The 16,353-nt window shown below is 39.3% G+C and overlaps 3 protein-coding genes across 3 annotated transcripts in view; 1 reads left to right on the top strand and 2 right to left on the bottom strand.

Moving 5' to 3' along the window:
- Positions 1-6,671, top strand: part of LOC109470012 (deoxyribonuclease-1-like) — an 18,300-nt gene extending 11,629 nt beyond the window's left edge. Inside the window, exons 7-9 of the mRNA XM_019768793.1 lie at positions 1,847-1,943; positions 3,480-3,546; positions 4,182-6,671. Of these exons, the coding sequence (XP_019624352.1) occupies positions 1,847-1,943; positions 3,480-3,546; positions 4,182-4,291 (274 nt within the window). The 3' untranslated portion in view covers positions 4,292-6,671. The remainder of the gene's footprint in view (positions 1-1,846; positions 1,944-3,479; positions 3,547-4,181) is intronic.
- Positions 6,672-6,758: 87 nt separating this feature from the next.
- LOC109470013 lies at positions 6,759-11,470 on the bottom strand. The gene is made up of 5 exons (XM_019768794.1): positions 11,132-11,470; positions 9,816-9,918; positions 9,405-9,588; positions 8,863-8,927; positions 6,759-8,029 (listed from the first exon to the last, which is right to left on the bottom strand). The coding sequence occupies exons 2-5, from the start codon at positions 9,897-9,899 to the stop codon at positions 7,949-7,951; spliced, it is 414 nt and encodes a 137-aa protein (XP_019624353.1). The 5' UTR covers positions 9,900-9,918; positions 11,132-11,470; the 3' UTR covers positions 6,759-7,948.
- A 1,796-nt stretch (positions 11,471-13,266) lies between these two features.
- LOC109469999 (parvalbumin alpha-like) lies at positions 13,267-15,953 on the bottom strand (the record flags this gene model as incomplete). Its single annotated transcript, XM_019768774.1, has 5 exons — positions 13,267-13,450; positions 14,825-14,892; positions 15,138-15,213; positions 15,335-15,436; positions 15,816-15,953. Coding segments are annotated over 5 exons (411 nt in total), but the record flags the coding sequence as incomplete, so codon positions are not given.
- Positions 15,954-16,353: the final 400 nt, after the last annotated feature.

Here is a 16,353-nt window from a genome sequence, read left to right as displayed (position 1 = left end):
GGGGGGGGGTCTTCCGAACCTCCCGAACCCCCCCTGGCTACGGGCATGAGGCGCAAAGTAGTTTGGGTTGCGTCTCCACAGACGTCTGTGATCCCATACTGTGACCTTGGGGTAGCTCTGCACAAGTCCCTTCAGCGCCTCCGTGAATTTGTGAAGGCGCTGTGGAAAGTCAGACATGTTAGGTGGAATATGGAGACTCCAGATATCTTGGGAACCTTGGACGAGCGCCCAGTCTGCTTTCTGGTGGAGACCCCCTGGGTGTACACGTAGCGTGTCTATTATATATGGCAATACCTATTTAAAAAGCTCATCCTTATTTGGTAATACTTGCGTGAGATACCATTCTTTCCTATATATACCTTCACGTACTTCCTAAATAATCAAACATAAATCCATACGTATGTGAGTTACAGCTAAGGGTACACATTTCATTCGTTGATGCATGCATCATATTAGCACCCCCAAAAACAAACAATACAACTTCCTACATACAATGCGGTGTTAAAAACACACACATTTTAAAATACTAGTAGTACTAAAACAACAACCCGTTATAAGAAAAATTCCTTTTACCCAAGGTATATCAAAAGGGTTACAAATTTATACTATTATATTATTAAAATACTCACGTCGCCGATGTGTTTTTTAAACACCGCCCTTGTTTTTTTTTTTTCGCCCGCCCGCTCCATTATTTTCCTAGAAAAATCTGTTAACCAAGAAATTAAATTGGTGTGGTCTTATGGCTGGTGCTAAAACAGCCCATAGAAGGCCACCACAAACTACTAGAATGTTAACAAACATGACTGACAGCTGTGATTCAACTGGGCTGCTAATGAACTTTTACACTCAGTTTGGTAAGGCATCATATTCTGGCACTTCCACTTTCTGCACTAACTAAATAATGCACAGTTTATTCAACGTACATGTACATGCTTTGGAAAGGAATGACCAGAAAATTTACTTTTTGTACATCCCAATGTTCTATGATATTTATAATGTTAATGCAGCTTTAAATCTGTTTGAAATGTGAGCACACCCAAATGTTAAAGTTATGGGTAGAAATAATTGTTCCCCTTTTTTGTACGGATTTGTAATGACATGCAAACGCTTGCAGGTAAATGTGCATGTAATCTGTTGTCTGCTTTCAGTCCTGAGTTAATTCTGTTTCATTACAAAATATGATGAATAACAGCATAAAGCATCATGCTTGTGAGATACATTGTACCTCATAATGCGCATGAAAACTATAATAATTTTTTGTATAAAAATTTAACATGTGTATTTGAGGCAATGGCTCTCCTCTCTTCTGTCGGCAGCTAGTTACAGGCAACTGAGTTTTTTCCAGTCCAGTCTGTTTTTTGCAAGGTCGCCAATCTGCTTTGGTAGAACATAGTGTCAGTAAACTGAGCTTGTAACATCTTTTTGTCAAATGCACATCAATCTGCCATCCTGAAAAATCTCCAATGCAAATTGTCAACAAGTGAATTGCACTCTTGCATATCTGGGGATTGCCGTGCTAAAGAGCTCTCAAACACACTGTTTTTTCAAAGTGGTGAGTGCAATGATTGCATAATGTTAATGGAGGTCACCCCTATGTTATGTGAAAATGTGAAAGTTTTATGTGGTGGAAATAACATGTTTCCTTAGACCACACATTAAAATTTCTTGGCTTTCAGATTCCGCCCTTCACTTGAACATCACTTTTTTTAATTGAACAACTGGAACAGTCCTCCTATTTATCAATGCACCAAAGTTTGCACCAGCCTACTGTGTTGACTTTGTGGCATGAAAATGAATAAAATTGTTGCAAACGTGACCCTACATCTATGTGTATCTGTTTGTGTAGATTTGTAGGTTCAGGCTCATCCCTGTTGTCAGCTGTCATCAGTGGAACTGTGCAGGTGTACAACTTCCAGTCTCAATATGGCTTGACACAGAGCCAGGTAGGCAACATGAAACAGGAACCATCCCTGGTCTTTTCTTCATCTTCAATAATTGTTCTTTTAACAGCATTGCTACCCGTCAGTTCCACCTATAGATCTGGCTTGTTTTTCACCAATGTAAAATGTAGTATCTTTTTATGGAAGTCTAAAGGGAAACAAAATTTAGACAAGTCAAGACAAGATGAAAACTAGAAAGGACGACATTTGCTTGGGAGCAAATGCAGCAAATGGCTTCACCACTTCCCCGTACCAAAAATGGACCTATCCCCCTAATGCACGAAATGGATTGTTCCTAAATCACCCCTCTCCAAAATATGAAGTGTTCCAATAGTCTTTACCCCATGTATAGCAATGGAATTGGAATCTTCCAACGCCTTCTGCTGTCGGAACATGTAGAACCAGTAACGTTACATGTATACTACAGGTTGTATTTAGAACTGTCAGTTGGGGATTTGAGTTTTTAAGCTACAATCGCTATTTCTACTCAAAGTAAGATAAATAAAAGGGCTAAATCTGAATAGTGAATACTATAGTGCAAGCATTTGGTGCCAAGCTACCCTTATGGAGAATTTCAGGTCATTTAGTTTTCGTATTAGTGCACAGGGGCCCAAAAAGTAACGTTACATTTTTGTCCGATAGCCAAAAATCCCTATTTTACACAATTTTAAAGTGGTGTATGTCAAAACTGTGAATGACATTTTTGGACATGTGTCCAAGATATCCCCATACCAAATTTCAGGTCATTCGGATTTAATATTAGGGCACAGGAGCCAAAAATGTTACATTTTTTTGTCTGAAAATATCCAAAAAGCCCTATTTTACACAATTTCAAACGCTTGAATGCTATTCTGTAGACATGTGTCCAATGTATCCCCATACCAAATTTCAGGTCATTTCAGTACCAGGGCTCCAGATCCCAAAATGTATATTTTTTGCCTGAAAATGGCCAAAAACCCAAATGAAACAATAATATTATTTGAACGTATGTTTCAACATAATTTAAAAACAAAACGTCTGGGGGTATTTGCCCATTCTACCTCGGGTCATTTGGCTAAAAAAGGGCACAGTTGAATCCCTTTAAAGAAATGGCAGGAGGAGAAGGAGAAACATGAGAGAAAACAATATGTTTCACCACACCACAACATGCAGTAATACAGGAACTTTTTTCTTCAAATGGTTGCCTTCACCACTCCCGTAATGAGGGAAAACAATATGTTTCACTTTATGGTGTGGTGAAGTCATAATTAAAACAACCATTTGAAGAAACAAGTTCCTGTATTACTGCATGCTGTGTACATGTAGGTTGCTCATCGAGTTATCATTATAGTTACATGTAAATGTGTATTGTAGGAGGCATTACAGGGGGATTTTACTTATTCAGGAATTACATGTATGTCTGAAACCTCCTATCAGCTAGAAATCTCCAATTTCTTATCTGTATGTCACAATAATGCACAATGATAACAGTGATATAAAACTACATATACATGTACATTACATGGTCATTTCTGTTGACTATAATGTGTGTCTAAACAGGCAGAAGCAGTGAGTGACCACTATCCTATAGAACTGGAGCTGGCCACACGACAACTTGGTAATATTGGTAGGTCTTTGTCAATCTCCATTTCTCACATTAATCAGGTGAAAAGGAGGCGAAACTTGAATTGTACATGGTTGGCTCAACATACCCCGTAGTCCAGTGAAGCAAATTTGTTTGGTGCACTTACTTGAAATTGTTGTTTTAATATTCTTTTTTTTTTTGTGGTGGCCTGCCCATGGCAAATCACTTGTAATGTGTTTCCATTTAACGAGAAAAGAGGTTAACCTCCTTGCATTCTGAATGGTGCTGTTACTGCACTTTAGAATTGTTTCAGTTGCAAACTTTAAGCACTGTGAAAACCTTTCCCTAGGCCTCCTACCATGACATTAAGGCCATGCAAAAATAATTGAATTTACAGTAGCAGCAATATGACTAGTGAGGAATTTATGCTATTTTGCTCAACAAGAATTTTCTATGGTTGCTTGCCTTCTATTCCAACTGAAGATCATGACAGTATACTTTTTCACCTCGGGGCACAATTCCCAGTAAGGGGGTCATAATAGGAACCCATGGCCAATTACAGACATTTTTTACTTAAACAAGTACTCATTCATAAGTGTGAAGTAGTAGTGTTTTCACTAAGTGTTTAATAAAATGCCACTTTAAACCTCCTTTAATGTCCTTCTTAACACTTTAAGTTACTGACAAGAGCAGAGGAGGCCAGTCTGGAGGGAGAGCAGACCTGACTAGAACAGTTGTAGGATCCCTCCTCATCACCACCTGGCTGTGGACCAGTCAGGTACTTTAGGATGGCTCCAAAATATCTCCAAGGCAGCAGAGCAAGAGATAATGCAATGTCATGTAGTATTCAAAAGTTTTTTATATATCAAAAGCATTTATATTATTTCAACTGGAAATGTCCAGAATTCCTCCGCAGCTATCTGTCAACATGTCATAACCAATTTATACAATACATGTAATTGCAATGAGATATATGTTTGGTCCATTGATGAACCCTTTGCAGGCAGAGGGTTAAACAGCTACATGTATCTTGGAAATCTTGGATCAATGGGGAAGTCTATTGTAAAATGTTGAAATTTGCTGCAGGTCTTGTTGCTACTAAGCTTTTTGTATAAGAAGACTACTCTCCAAGCAGAGGTTGATGAGGAAGATTGTGACCTTTTTAATATATTCCCTTGTCAACACTAGACAAGTGTTTATTGTTTAATGGTAATTGAAAGATCTCAATTAGTGAGTACAATGTATACTAACGGGGGGTGTCCTAACATTGCACGTTTTTTCACGCACTTGAACTCACTGCACTCTATCGCTAGTTGTCAGAGAGTGGTCAGGTTTTGATGACTGAATTTTTAAAACATTTGTGCAGACATGGAGTAGGGAACATACTTGAATAAGAAATGCATCCATACTCTTCATGAACTGTTCACTCTCCACATTACAAGTGGCAAACGCTGTGAGACGTTTTTATGAATGTACCTTCGTGAATGGCTAACGCTAGACAGTTTGCCCTAACTTTGCACGCTTTTGTAGTTTTGCTGTCTTCACAACTTTTATGAATTTAGGTAAACAGAAATAAGAACGGGTAGACGGGCCCAGTTGACTGGGCCTAGTTGGTAATGGTCGTTTGGCACTCCCATAAAAACTGGCCAAGTCACATGCACAACAATTGTACAGGATAAAAAGTATGGCATCTACTAGTACATTAGTTGTACTACCACCATACCCTCGCATTTTTGGAAACACGATCCATGCATGTGTCTCTTGTTACAGAAAAGAGCCATCTGTAAAAATTGTTCATGGTTCTATCACAACCTGCTTGAGCATTTTACTGGCACAAAATTGTGCAACAGTCTGAATGATGAATGTGAGTACAATATTAAACAAAACATTGTTCTTTCCACTGGTTCTTTTTGCTTTCTGCCATTTTCTAATACACTAAAGCAGATCTTCCTAGCATGTTGACCCCTGACCTACACGTGGTTTCTGATCAGTACTGAGACTTGCAGCACCGGTCCAACAGGTGAGAACCTTGAACAGACTGGCTACGCCGCCGCACAAACATAATCTATGGGTCAGCATTGTTAGCTTTGTACTTTGGACTAACACAAACAGAAGAAGAAAAGGTTCTATTGGCCATGGACCAAATTTTTATCTGTTTGCATTTTTTACAAGTGTCGTAGATTAATGTTTGAATCACAGTTCACCTTCTTGACTTACTGACGGTTTGCCGGCCACTCACTGAGTTCACCTTCACGTCACCTTAAATATGTCACTGCCCATAGTTTACAATAGGACAGGGACTTCAGAAAAACTCAATCATGGTCACCAAAGTTCTATGACAGGAATAACATTATCATAAATTATCTTTTCTTTGTTGAACCCCATCCCTGTTTGTAACTGTAACATGTCTCCACTTATTCTAATTTTCAGGTTCATCGAGACTTCTTTGTTTTCATCAGGTATTTTTAGTCGTGACCAATACTTCCATAAACTCATCATAAGCCAAAAGCTCGCCTTTTAATTAGCTGGCCTCTTATTCAAACCACCATGTGAAACAGCATGTAGCAGTGTTCAAATTAATGGCGGCTGTATTATGCAGTCAAAAACCCTGTTAAAATTTAAATGGGAAGGTACCAATGATAAGCAGCCACAGTCTAGGACCCTGGTTCAGATGTTAGAAGCAGTACAGAAGGGGGCAGTCGGTTTCATTTTTGGGGATTACAGATAAATGTATATACATGTACATGTATACAACCAGCGTGTATCACACCTTCAGTCCTCATTAGGTTTCCCCACTCTTCTGCACATAGAAAACAAGCATGTCTGACACCCATGTATTATCAAAGCTGTCAATCTCATAGTACAGTATCCCTATACAAACACATCCGGGGACATCCTCTTAGTTTCATCACACTTACCCTGGTTACCAAGCCTAGTTTGGTTCCAGAGTTCATGTGCAGAGAGGATGTAGGACTCAGGAGATAAAATAGGTTTGGTAACCAGGCTACATCACACTATCCACCAAAACAGACAAATTCAGGTCTAGCTACCTCCCGAGAACTATTGGAGAATGGGATTCCAACCTAAACAAGTAGTCTCATAGCCTCCTTCGCAGTCTTGTTGGGCGTCGCGTTATTTTTCTCTGAGCGACGCGAGTGATATGCGGCCACGAGGGAAGATTTGCTGCCGAGGGAGTTTTGCCACGGAGAGGTTTTGCATGAAACCTTCTCTCCGTGGCAAAAACTCCCTAGTCTCAGGTCCATCACTTGAACTTTTCAAACTGGGGCTGGCCCATCACATATTTAAAAACAATATAATGATATTATTTTAGTGCCACCACAATCTTTGTTTTTGAACACACAAGTTCTGGTTAGTTTGTTTGTTTGTGCCCTTATCTATACTCATTGATACATGTATATTATATGTACAATATATACATGTATCACCCCATTCAGCCATGACGACCGCTTTTTGTGGGGGCCGAGTTGGGAGGACAGTCAAGGGGTCAAAATGATAATGATAAATTAATAATTATAATAATAGTACAAACACTTGTTAGTTATGATCAGTTCTGGTTATGAAACTGATCTGGTACCCAAGGTCATGTCAATAAGCCCTGTTGGGGTGATTTAACCTCAAATCTTTATTCATCAGTGCTGAGGTGTCATAACCAACATTAGATGGGGACTTGTGATTGGTCAACATCTTCTGGCTATATGATAATAATAGATTATGGCCCGTTATTATTAAGTCAAGATTCAATCATCATCATGTTGATATACAACCTTTTTTAATCTCTGAACACCTCCAGTGAAACAAACTTTATCACACTGCCATATCCCTGGACACCCTTATCTGTCCACCTGGCAAAGAAAAGGCATGCAGCTATGAATTATAAGTGACCAGGAAAATTTCTTTCCAAGTATCAAATTTTTACTGCACAATTAATAAGCACTTGCATATTGCTCCTCCCATCCTAGTAGTTATTCATTTCCTCGTCATCTCTAGATGCTGCCAGCATGCTCACTGTATCTGGTCTTAGAAATAATTGCAAAATTATGGAAGGCTTCAGGTCTACAATAATGTTCTTCAGTCTTTTCTGGGGATAGATATAAAAATACCATCTTCGGTACCATTGGGCAATGTAAAATGATTAAATGCTTGTTGAAATCAATTTGTACTGAGTGATTTTCACTCTTGTGCTGTTGTATGATAAAGATCATGACCTTATTGTTTAGTTATTTTACTCATGATTCACATGCACAGAACATAGTTATTACATGTACTTAGTCTAATCATCACAATGACCAGTGTTGATAACCAATATACAAACATAGACTGGGAACAGGCTTTCTCTCATCTAAACCTAGGAAGACAATAGAATTCTTATACTAAGAATGATCAGTTGATTGCAAATTTCTAGACGTGCCGTTGCTGTGTATGTTTACTCTTCATCAGAGGATGATGATGATGATGATGATGATGAGCTGGAGTCAGCCTTGCCTTCTGCTTTAGCCAGCTCCTTCTGCAGGACAGTCAACAAGTCAACATACAATGTTGGCAGGTCTAAAATTAAAGTAATGAATTTTGTACAATAGGTAAAAGAACTTTCTCCAATTGATGGTGCCAAAATATGAACATTAATAGGGGGTGATTAAGCGAATGACATTTTTTATGGTGGGGGGGGGGAATCATTAAAAAATGAAGCGAGGAATCTGAGAACCACTTCAAATTAAATTGGTGTGGTGTAAGCATTCAATATTTAGGAACTTAGGCCACACCAATTTAATTTGTTGTTTCTCGGATTCGCCTCTTCGTTTTTTTCTGATTTGCAAAAAAAAAAAATTTGATTCTGGTCCTGAATCAACTGAAAAATGCTCATGTTTTGCCCCCCAACAGTTGATGAAAGTCCTTTTCTTCCTAGTTGTTACAGTTTTCCCATCATTGCAGTGGTTTCATTAAAAGTTTAAAATTCAATGTTTAAATTTTAACCCAGCCTTTTGTGTTGACTTCATGGCTCATTTTGTAGCATTTAAGCCTGTAATAGGATGCCTAGACCTGTTTTTACTTTTATTTTTTTTCGCCCTGTCGCTTCATATTTTTTCTGAAAAAAATCCGAGAACCAACAAATTAAATTGGTGTGGCCTTAGATAAAATATTATCACTGTTTATGAGAAATAAACAAAGTGACAATATCAATGTATCTAGTCTACTAGAAACTTTAAGGTTTCTATAACCTCTCAGAAAAGCCAATCAAATCACAGAAAATCATATATCAGACAGTTCTGATGAGCATAAAATGGACATTTACTAGATTGATTGTTTTTTACAATCAAAGACTGCTAATTTCATACTTGCCTGGTGGTACTTGTTAAGAATGTTCCATGATGCTCCGATGAACTGTTCTTCAGAAATGCCACTATCTGTGGACCCAAAAACATGAACAGTTTCAGATAAAGTTACTCACTGTTACAGTAGATGATGATAATGAAGCAATATTATAGCACAGGTAGTACATTTGTACATGGCAACATATCCTTCATACCTTTGCGAAGGTAATAATTACCTTTGCCAAGGTTAATTAAACCATGACCTAATTAGCATACTTTATGAGGAAGTGCTAGACTATCCTTTTTTAAGATAACGCTGTCATTGGGTGGAGAGTATGATCAACTGATATAATACATGCAAATGAGGTTCTTATTTGCGAAATCAATGATTAAAATTGTATAATTCGTCAACCGGAAGGGTTAACATCATTTGGCAAAGGTATAAGGTCGTGGAACTCTTGTTGTGTCTTTGGTCATCATTAACTCTGTGAACAATCATTGTGCAATAAACCTTGACTTGACTTGACTAATGGTCACCATGATGGAAGATGCCATCTCTACAGTACTCACCCTCCCTCTCTACCTGCTTGAGGATGTCCTTGATGACATGTTTGGGGATGCCCTTCTCGTTCTCCTTGGCTCCTACCAGGGTGTTGATGGCCCTGTCAGCCTCCCTGTCGTCCAGGAAGCCGCTGCCCTTGCCTTTCTTGTCGTGTTGTTGGAAGGCTGCAGCAGCAGCAGCCTGGCAGGCCTCCTGAGGAGACGGTTACCATGGTGAGAGACCAGTTCCCAACCACCACACCCTGCACCGCAAGTCATGTACTTAAAGAAACAAGTGGCTGGAAACATTCAGCATCCCCAGAAAGGAGACATGAAACACTTTGCTAAAATATTCTTCATGCAAAATTACCCTAATGTTACATTATAAGAAGATAATTTGAGTTAATGTTTATTTATTTATTTAATGTTAATGTTACATACCTCATCACTTAAGAGCTCTTCCACATTCTTCCTGACCCTGTCCTTGTCCATTTTCTTCCTGAATAGTTTCTTGACAAAGTCCATATTGACCAGCACGTTGTGTCTGTCAAGCAATAAAGAAGAGGGTGCATATCCTGGACTTACAACTCAAGACCTCACCTCTGTATGTGAAACTGATGTTAAAACATATATCTGCCAACCAAAGTTAAGAGTATAGGAGTATAGCATGTCTAGAAATATTACTTCAAACAAAAATATACTTCACTACAAGGTAAATTCTCACATAAGATAGAAATTGCTCATTAAATTTCCATTAAGTTAGTCATACTGTCTAATATTAAGCTTCCTAAAGTGATGCATAATCTGTGATTCATTTCTTCAGTTACAATTTTTCACTCTTTTAAACACATGTATAGAACAACTTGAGACTAGAGACGCCAAAGTTTCAACACTTTTTCCCAGCATCAAATTGCTATTTGCCAGCAAAAAATCAACACAATAGAATTTGCAGGACAAATAATACAAAAACTGGAAGTGTTGCAGCAGCTACAATATCAAAAAGCCACTAACTAAAAGTCTACATTGACTTTCATCTTTGAAAACAAAGGCATACATTATGTAAATCAGGGCTTGACTTGCATAATGAATACCAGAAAAATTATATCAGCCTTCTGCGTTGGAGTTTGGACAAATGTGGTTTGGTTGGACAAGATCATCTATGAATATACAACATGCAGATAAAAGCTTCATTTGTTGTATATTCACTTAGAAATGCCCATTGCATCGTTTAATGGTGGGACGTGATAGGAATTTCATATTTGTGACCTACGTTGGATATCATCACTCGGGTGGGGTATATTGGGGCATACTTTTAATAATGGAATAAAAAAAATTGGCCGAATAAAAAAATGGCAATAAGGTATGCGGTCGTAGAACTAGTTCAACTACCTGTCAAACTACTTGTGACATCTGACCTTCCTTCAACTAAACTCGTCGCAGACATTTGGGGAATTCGTAGTAGTTCTATTAGTCATTTCAATGTTGAATATATGAACTTGCTGATAGATTGTACTTGCATGGGTGATATCCACGATCGGAGAATTATTCTGAATATTCAACGTCTTTCTGTGCACGACAGTCGCCTGTAAGGCACAGCTTATAAACAATCACCGAATGCAGGAAGATTTTAAAGTTAATATGCGACAGTAACAAGCCACCAGCCGCCTTAGATTCCGGGGCTAAAATCCCCATTTCGGCTTATGAATGAAGTGAATGGATGGAATGCTACACGTATATGATTGGTATATTGTACTTACCGTCGGCGTCAGAATCAATGGTGTGGTGACTGGTGTGGTGTGGAGTGGAGTGGAGTGGAGTGGAGTGGAGTGGAGTGGTGTAGTGTGGTGTGGTGCAATGTGGCGTGATGCGGTGTGGACAGTGAGTCAGACAAGTGGTATGTAGGTGTGGTGCTGAAACTAGTGAAAGGTTAAATAGTCTTGTGGTTAGACGAGTGAGTCACTATGGGGGTTTTCAAACCCTCTGAAAAGAAACAATTTTCTAGAATGTCTTGTTGATTTAGGCACTATTTGATACAAAGAAATATGTTCAAATTTAGAGGTCATTTTTCTTAATTCTGAAACGGTCCCAAAAGCTTTGAGCGAGCAAGTTTCCTCCCATGACTTTTATACAAGCCGTTACGGCTGTCTGTCTGCATGGAAAGAAACAAGATAATTTAATCAACACATAAAACATCATCCTATCTGGCACCTTCCGTTCAAAACCCTGGCAAATCCTGCCTGATCGTCCATGCTACATGTACATGTGCATGAGTGAAACTTGGGCTCCTATTGCCTTGGATCTCCAGCGTCTGCGCCTCAACAACAAAGATGAGATGAGACCGTCTCTCAACTATCCTGCGTGCTAAACTTGGTGTCGAGGACATCATCGGCGTTACCGGCATAGTCAGTGATTGCATCAGCTCCATCTAGCATCAGCTCCATCACAGAATTACAGGCCCGACCGGACAAGTTTTGAGAACGAAAAGTAGGATATAAAAGACAACAAAACGTTTTTAATAATACTAGTAATCATGGGAATTATTTCTGTATATTCTTGATATGAGTTGTTAATTTTGTGTTCATACAAACAGCCCGGCCGGGTCCCGGATTGGAAATGTAACCTAAGCATTACCAGGAAACAGAGGCCGTGATAGAACGAGGAAAACCTGGATGGAGTGTGTCAACAAGGAGAGTGAGAGTGTGCGGCCTCACCGGCGTAACATGATGTACTACTACTATTACTACTAATACTCGTACTACTGCTACTACTGCGAGTACTACCACTATTGATGGTATCTATAAAACAAATTCCAAATTTCGCACGTCCTTTTCTTTCAAGTCCGGGTGTACTTTGAAAATTCCTGAATACAGATACCCAAGGATTGTTGATCTCGGCTTCCTAAGAAGGCCTCCTCAACTGACAGTTCAGCTGAGATCTGGGGCTTAGGCATAAAAAATGACTGACAATTTTCACTCGAAGTACAGGTAGTCTATTCTCTTTTTGTATAACTTAAGATATAACTGATTGCAATATGTTAAAAAAATATGTTTAAAAATTAATATAGAAAAAAGGAATGCATGTACTAAGATGTCACACCATTCAGGTATGAATATTGAGTATTCAGCTTCGCAGTAATGAATGGAAAAACTGCATTACTGTTTTTTACAACTAGAAAGACAATGAATGTCCATGACTGTTGGTGCCAAAAATATGAGTTTTGGGGTTGATTCATGTCCAAAATTCAAATCAGAAAAAATAAAGCGGTGAATCCAATAACCCTTAAATAAAAGAGGAGGCCCTATCTGACATCACAGACCCTAGTCCATGACTACTTTTCATGTAAAATTTCGTCGTCCGAGAGAAAGTCGGATGCGGTAATGTTCCAGCAATGTTAGCGCATGTTGATAGTCGATCGATGGAGAGCGGGTTTCAAAATGCTTAGTAAAAGTTTCGAATCAGCCAGCCAAAGTGTCTGACGAGTTATTGCCTGGCTATTGCAGCGTCATCAGATACAGATGTATAATTTCACAGCATATACCGAAGTTATTATTTTAGTCTAACGGGTGGGAATTTCTGTACCCTATAGCAAAATTACGGGCCTGGACGTGAGTCTACGTTTGCCACCCTCAAAGCAGATTTGTTTTTGTTTCAGTCGTGTTCTTGAGGCATTTTGAAGGTCTTCCTTGTGGTTCTCGTTTTTCAAAGACGACGAAAGACCATTAATGGAAGAGATCACAAACAAAATGCATCAAAACAGGTGAGAAATAAGCTCCACCCTCCATCTGCTTGGGAAAAACATTTCTAAGTAGACTTTTCCAACCCCACCTTGAGGCTAGGTTTCCGTGAAGGCGATGTGTTGTTTTCGTAAGAAATGTTATTCAGACACGGGAACTTTGCAAATGATTTCTCAAGAGCTCTTTTGTTTTAAGCGGTTCACTTTATCAATACACACCATAACGTTATGCTCTGTAATGATGTTATCATTCAAACATAAGTTTCGTTCGAAATAAATGAGCATGATTTCAGATGTGGTCCCGCTCGGACGGACACTAGTCATCGTCGTCCTCACCGTCCGCCTGTGGAAAGAAAGACAGATTTAACGTCACGGACATGCTGGCATCAAACGGGTTAGTCCCGACTGTACACACCGTACGACACCTCGCCACCACAGCGCGCATGTCGTAGGTTTGAGAAGCGGCTGAGTGCAGTAGTAACACGTCTGGGCACAAACGCCGTAGATAATCGTATGGTAACGTGAAGGGTGTCACCTGGGCCGATCACAGGTAAAGCGCAGATCAAGTCAGCCACCACGAAGCGTCGCGAGACAAAAAATACAACTGGAAAGGACTTTGTACCATTTCCCAACGTTGTTGCAAAATTTTGCAATTAGAATAAAATTACTGTACAGTTGTCGCAGACATCCCAAGGATTGCGGGCGACATGAACAATTACTAGTGTGCTCGGAGACGAGCCACTGCCGATGATGACTGTACAGTTGTAAACAGAGAAAAGCGCGCTTGAAGTAGAACCTGATTCTAAAGCTATTTCATGTAGATTTTTCACGTGTCAGATGCAGAGTCATGGCTATATACACTGTTGGGTATATTCAGACCTCATTCCTGTCTGTTGTCAGTTTGCCTGATGTTCAGTTCGCTTTTGATGGACCGTTTCATAGACAAAGAAGCTGGAACCTAAAGGGGATAAGCGGCCAGCCGCTGCAACAGGACACACCCCAGGATCCCCTGTGCAGGTGCTGCTGTTACAACATGAAGAGAAGAAATGTGTTTATCCCCCGTTTCTACCATTTGTGTGGGCCTACGGTTAACAATGCGCAGTAATCTGCCGTCTTAGTAGTATTGATGATGATGATGAAGTCGCACGGCGCTGCAAACATTTTGAACGTCACACGAGTCTGCGCGATAGCTGATGACTTGACCTGCGATTTACCTGCAATCAGCCTGATACGTACCCGTCATGATTATACATCTTAAATGGATCGTAGTCATCGTACCCAGGGAAGCAAAAGTCAACCAAGCATGCAGTAAACAAGCAACCAACCAATCAATTGACCAGTCAATCATCTAATATCATCTAATCTAATATCATCTAATCTAAATAATCTAATCGTTCTTCTGCTCGTAATTTTTTAAACTGTTGTGGTGTGGTTGTAGTATGTGTAATTATTGTGGTCCATGTAGTCTTTCTAATGATACTGTATTTTAACTTCCTAACGACTTTGTATTTTAACTTCCTAATGACTGAATTTTAACTTCATTGTGTGCAATACTATAAACTCTTGATTTTAAAATAATGAAATGTACATTGATTCGCAATTCAGTAACTTGCATTAAGTTTACTGCCATTGATCAATAAATAATTCTTGAGTCTCTTGAGTCTTGAGTAATACGTATGATGTACTTATTAAACTGAATACCGATGATAAGTCTCACCTCTTGCATCTTCTTGAAGAAGCCTCGGGCCCGCTTCCCGAACTCTTCCTTAGAGATCTTCCCGTCCTCTGGAAGGTCAGGCAGGGTAAGTACACTGATTTATTGTCTGAATTCTAAGAGCAAATAACAAGATAAATACAACCGGAGGTAATTACGATACTGTTCTCACTGTTCTGTACAACAGAACGACTCGTGCTTATATGATTATAGGGAGGATTAAAGTGTTGTGACGATGGATATATCAGATTGAGCAAACAGGTAAAATGATGCAACACTATCACTGGTAGTGAATAAAAGAACAATAAATACGTACCATCTTTATCCAATTTTTCGAAAAACTTGTTGAATTGTTTTTCTGGAATACCATTTTCGTCGTCGTCAGCACCCAGCTTTAAACAGAACAGAACAAACGGACAAAACGAGGTATTAGTTTGCTGTAAGTGCAGATACATTACCAGAAAAAAAGTAAAGTAAAAACTAATTGTCTGACTATCTAACTAACTAACTAACCACTTCATTCAGCGCCTCGAAGAGTTCTTCCTTCTCCAGAAACCCGCTGCCGTCCGTGTCCAGCTTCTCAAAGGCGGTGTTTACAGCCTTCTTCATGTTATCCTGAATACAAACAACATCTCAACATAATTCCTGTTTGTAAACACATACAAACAAACCGTGAAACAAGCAAACTAGAAAATATGAATATGTATGATTGTCGTACGCAATCTGGTGACGTTAGTCCATATGTAAAAACTACCGATACTCTGCTCGTAACCTTTGATGACTCGTTTATCATTGTATGTACAAATAAAGGGAAACACGGTCAGTAAGGGAACAGGCCTGAAAATAGACACAGAAACAGACATTTCACACGATTATGTATGAATGTTCGTCTGCCCGGCGTATATTAATGGCGACATTTTTGTAAAGAATGTCGTGTTTGGCTACATATATGTTCTTAACTATTTGAAACTATTTAAAATACGGTTAAATTTACCTCCCCCTCCATTAGACTCTGAAGGGCTGTTTTTATCTTTCCTTTTCCCATCTTCTTTGTCCTGTTCTTCTTGTCTCTTTTTTGGTGGCATGATGATGCTGGGGTCTTGAAGTGTCCCTTGTCAAAGTCCCGTTGATTTTAGCTAATTTAACAGTTATTGAAACAGCGATCAGTGACAAAGATTTTTTCAACATCAATATCATAAGAAATTGTTTGTTTGATAAGGTCATCACTAAGTGTGTAGATATTCAATACGCCATGTGTGTATGATTTATTCATGTGTACAGTGAATCTTGGCTTAAAGGTCAACACCCGGTCACAAACAAACAAACAAACAAACAAACAAGCATACACACACTAGTGACGGAGCTGACATTTTAGATCGTTAGATCGTCGAACCCTCTCATGAGAACCAACCGGGTCTCTACTACAGTACTGTATGAATACGTGCAGGCCGGGGGGGGGGGGGTACGAGTCTTCAGGCTGTAGATGAATGACGCCACCGCCACCAAGGCTCGGTCTGTTTCCGGTACAAACT

This window comes from Branchiostoma belcheri, unplaced genomic scaffold, assembly GCF_001625305.1.
Source record: "Branchiostoma belcheri isolate BF01 breed outbred unplaced genomic scaffold, Haploidv18h27 scaffold215, whole genome shotgun sequence".
NCBI lineage: Eukaryota > Metazoa > Chordata > Leptocardii > Amphioxiformes > Branchiostomatidae > Branchiostoma > Branchiostoma belcheri.
The sequence above is the reverse complement of the archived record's forward strand: the minus strand, read 5'-3'. Positions and strand labels throughout refer to the sequence as shown.

Bases quoted from the DNA above. Each gene is read 5' to 3' on its own strand.
- LOC109470013 (XM_019768794.1), bottom strand. From the start codon at position 9,899: ATGGACTTTGTCAAGAAACTATTCAGGAAGAAAATGGACAAGGACAGG. The intron at 8,928-9,404 runs GTGAGTACTGTA...TTGGGTCCACAG, and splicing joins CAAGCAGGTAGAGAGGGAGG to ATAGTGGCATTTCTGAAGAA. The intron at 8,030-8,862 runs GCAAGTATGAAA...ACTGTCCTGCAG, and splicing joins TTCTTAACAAGTACCACCAG to AAGGAGCTGGCTAAAGCAGA.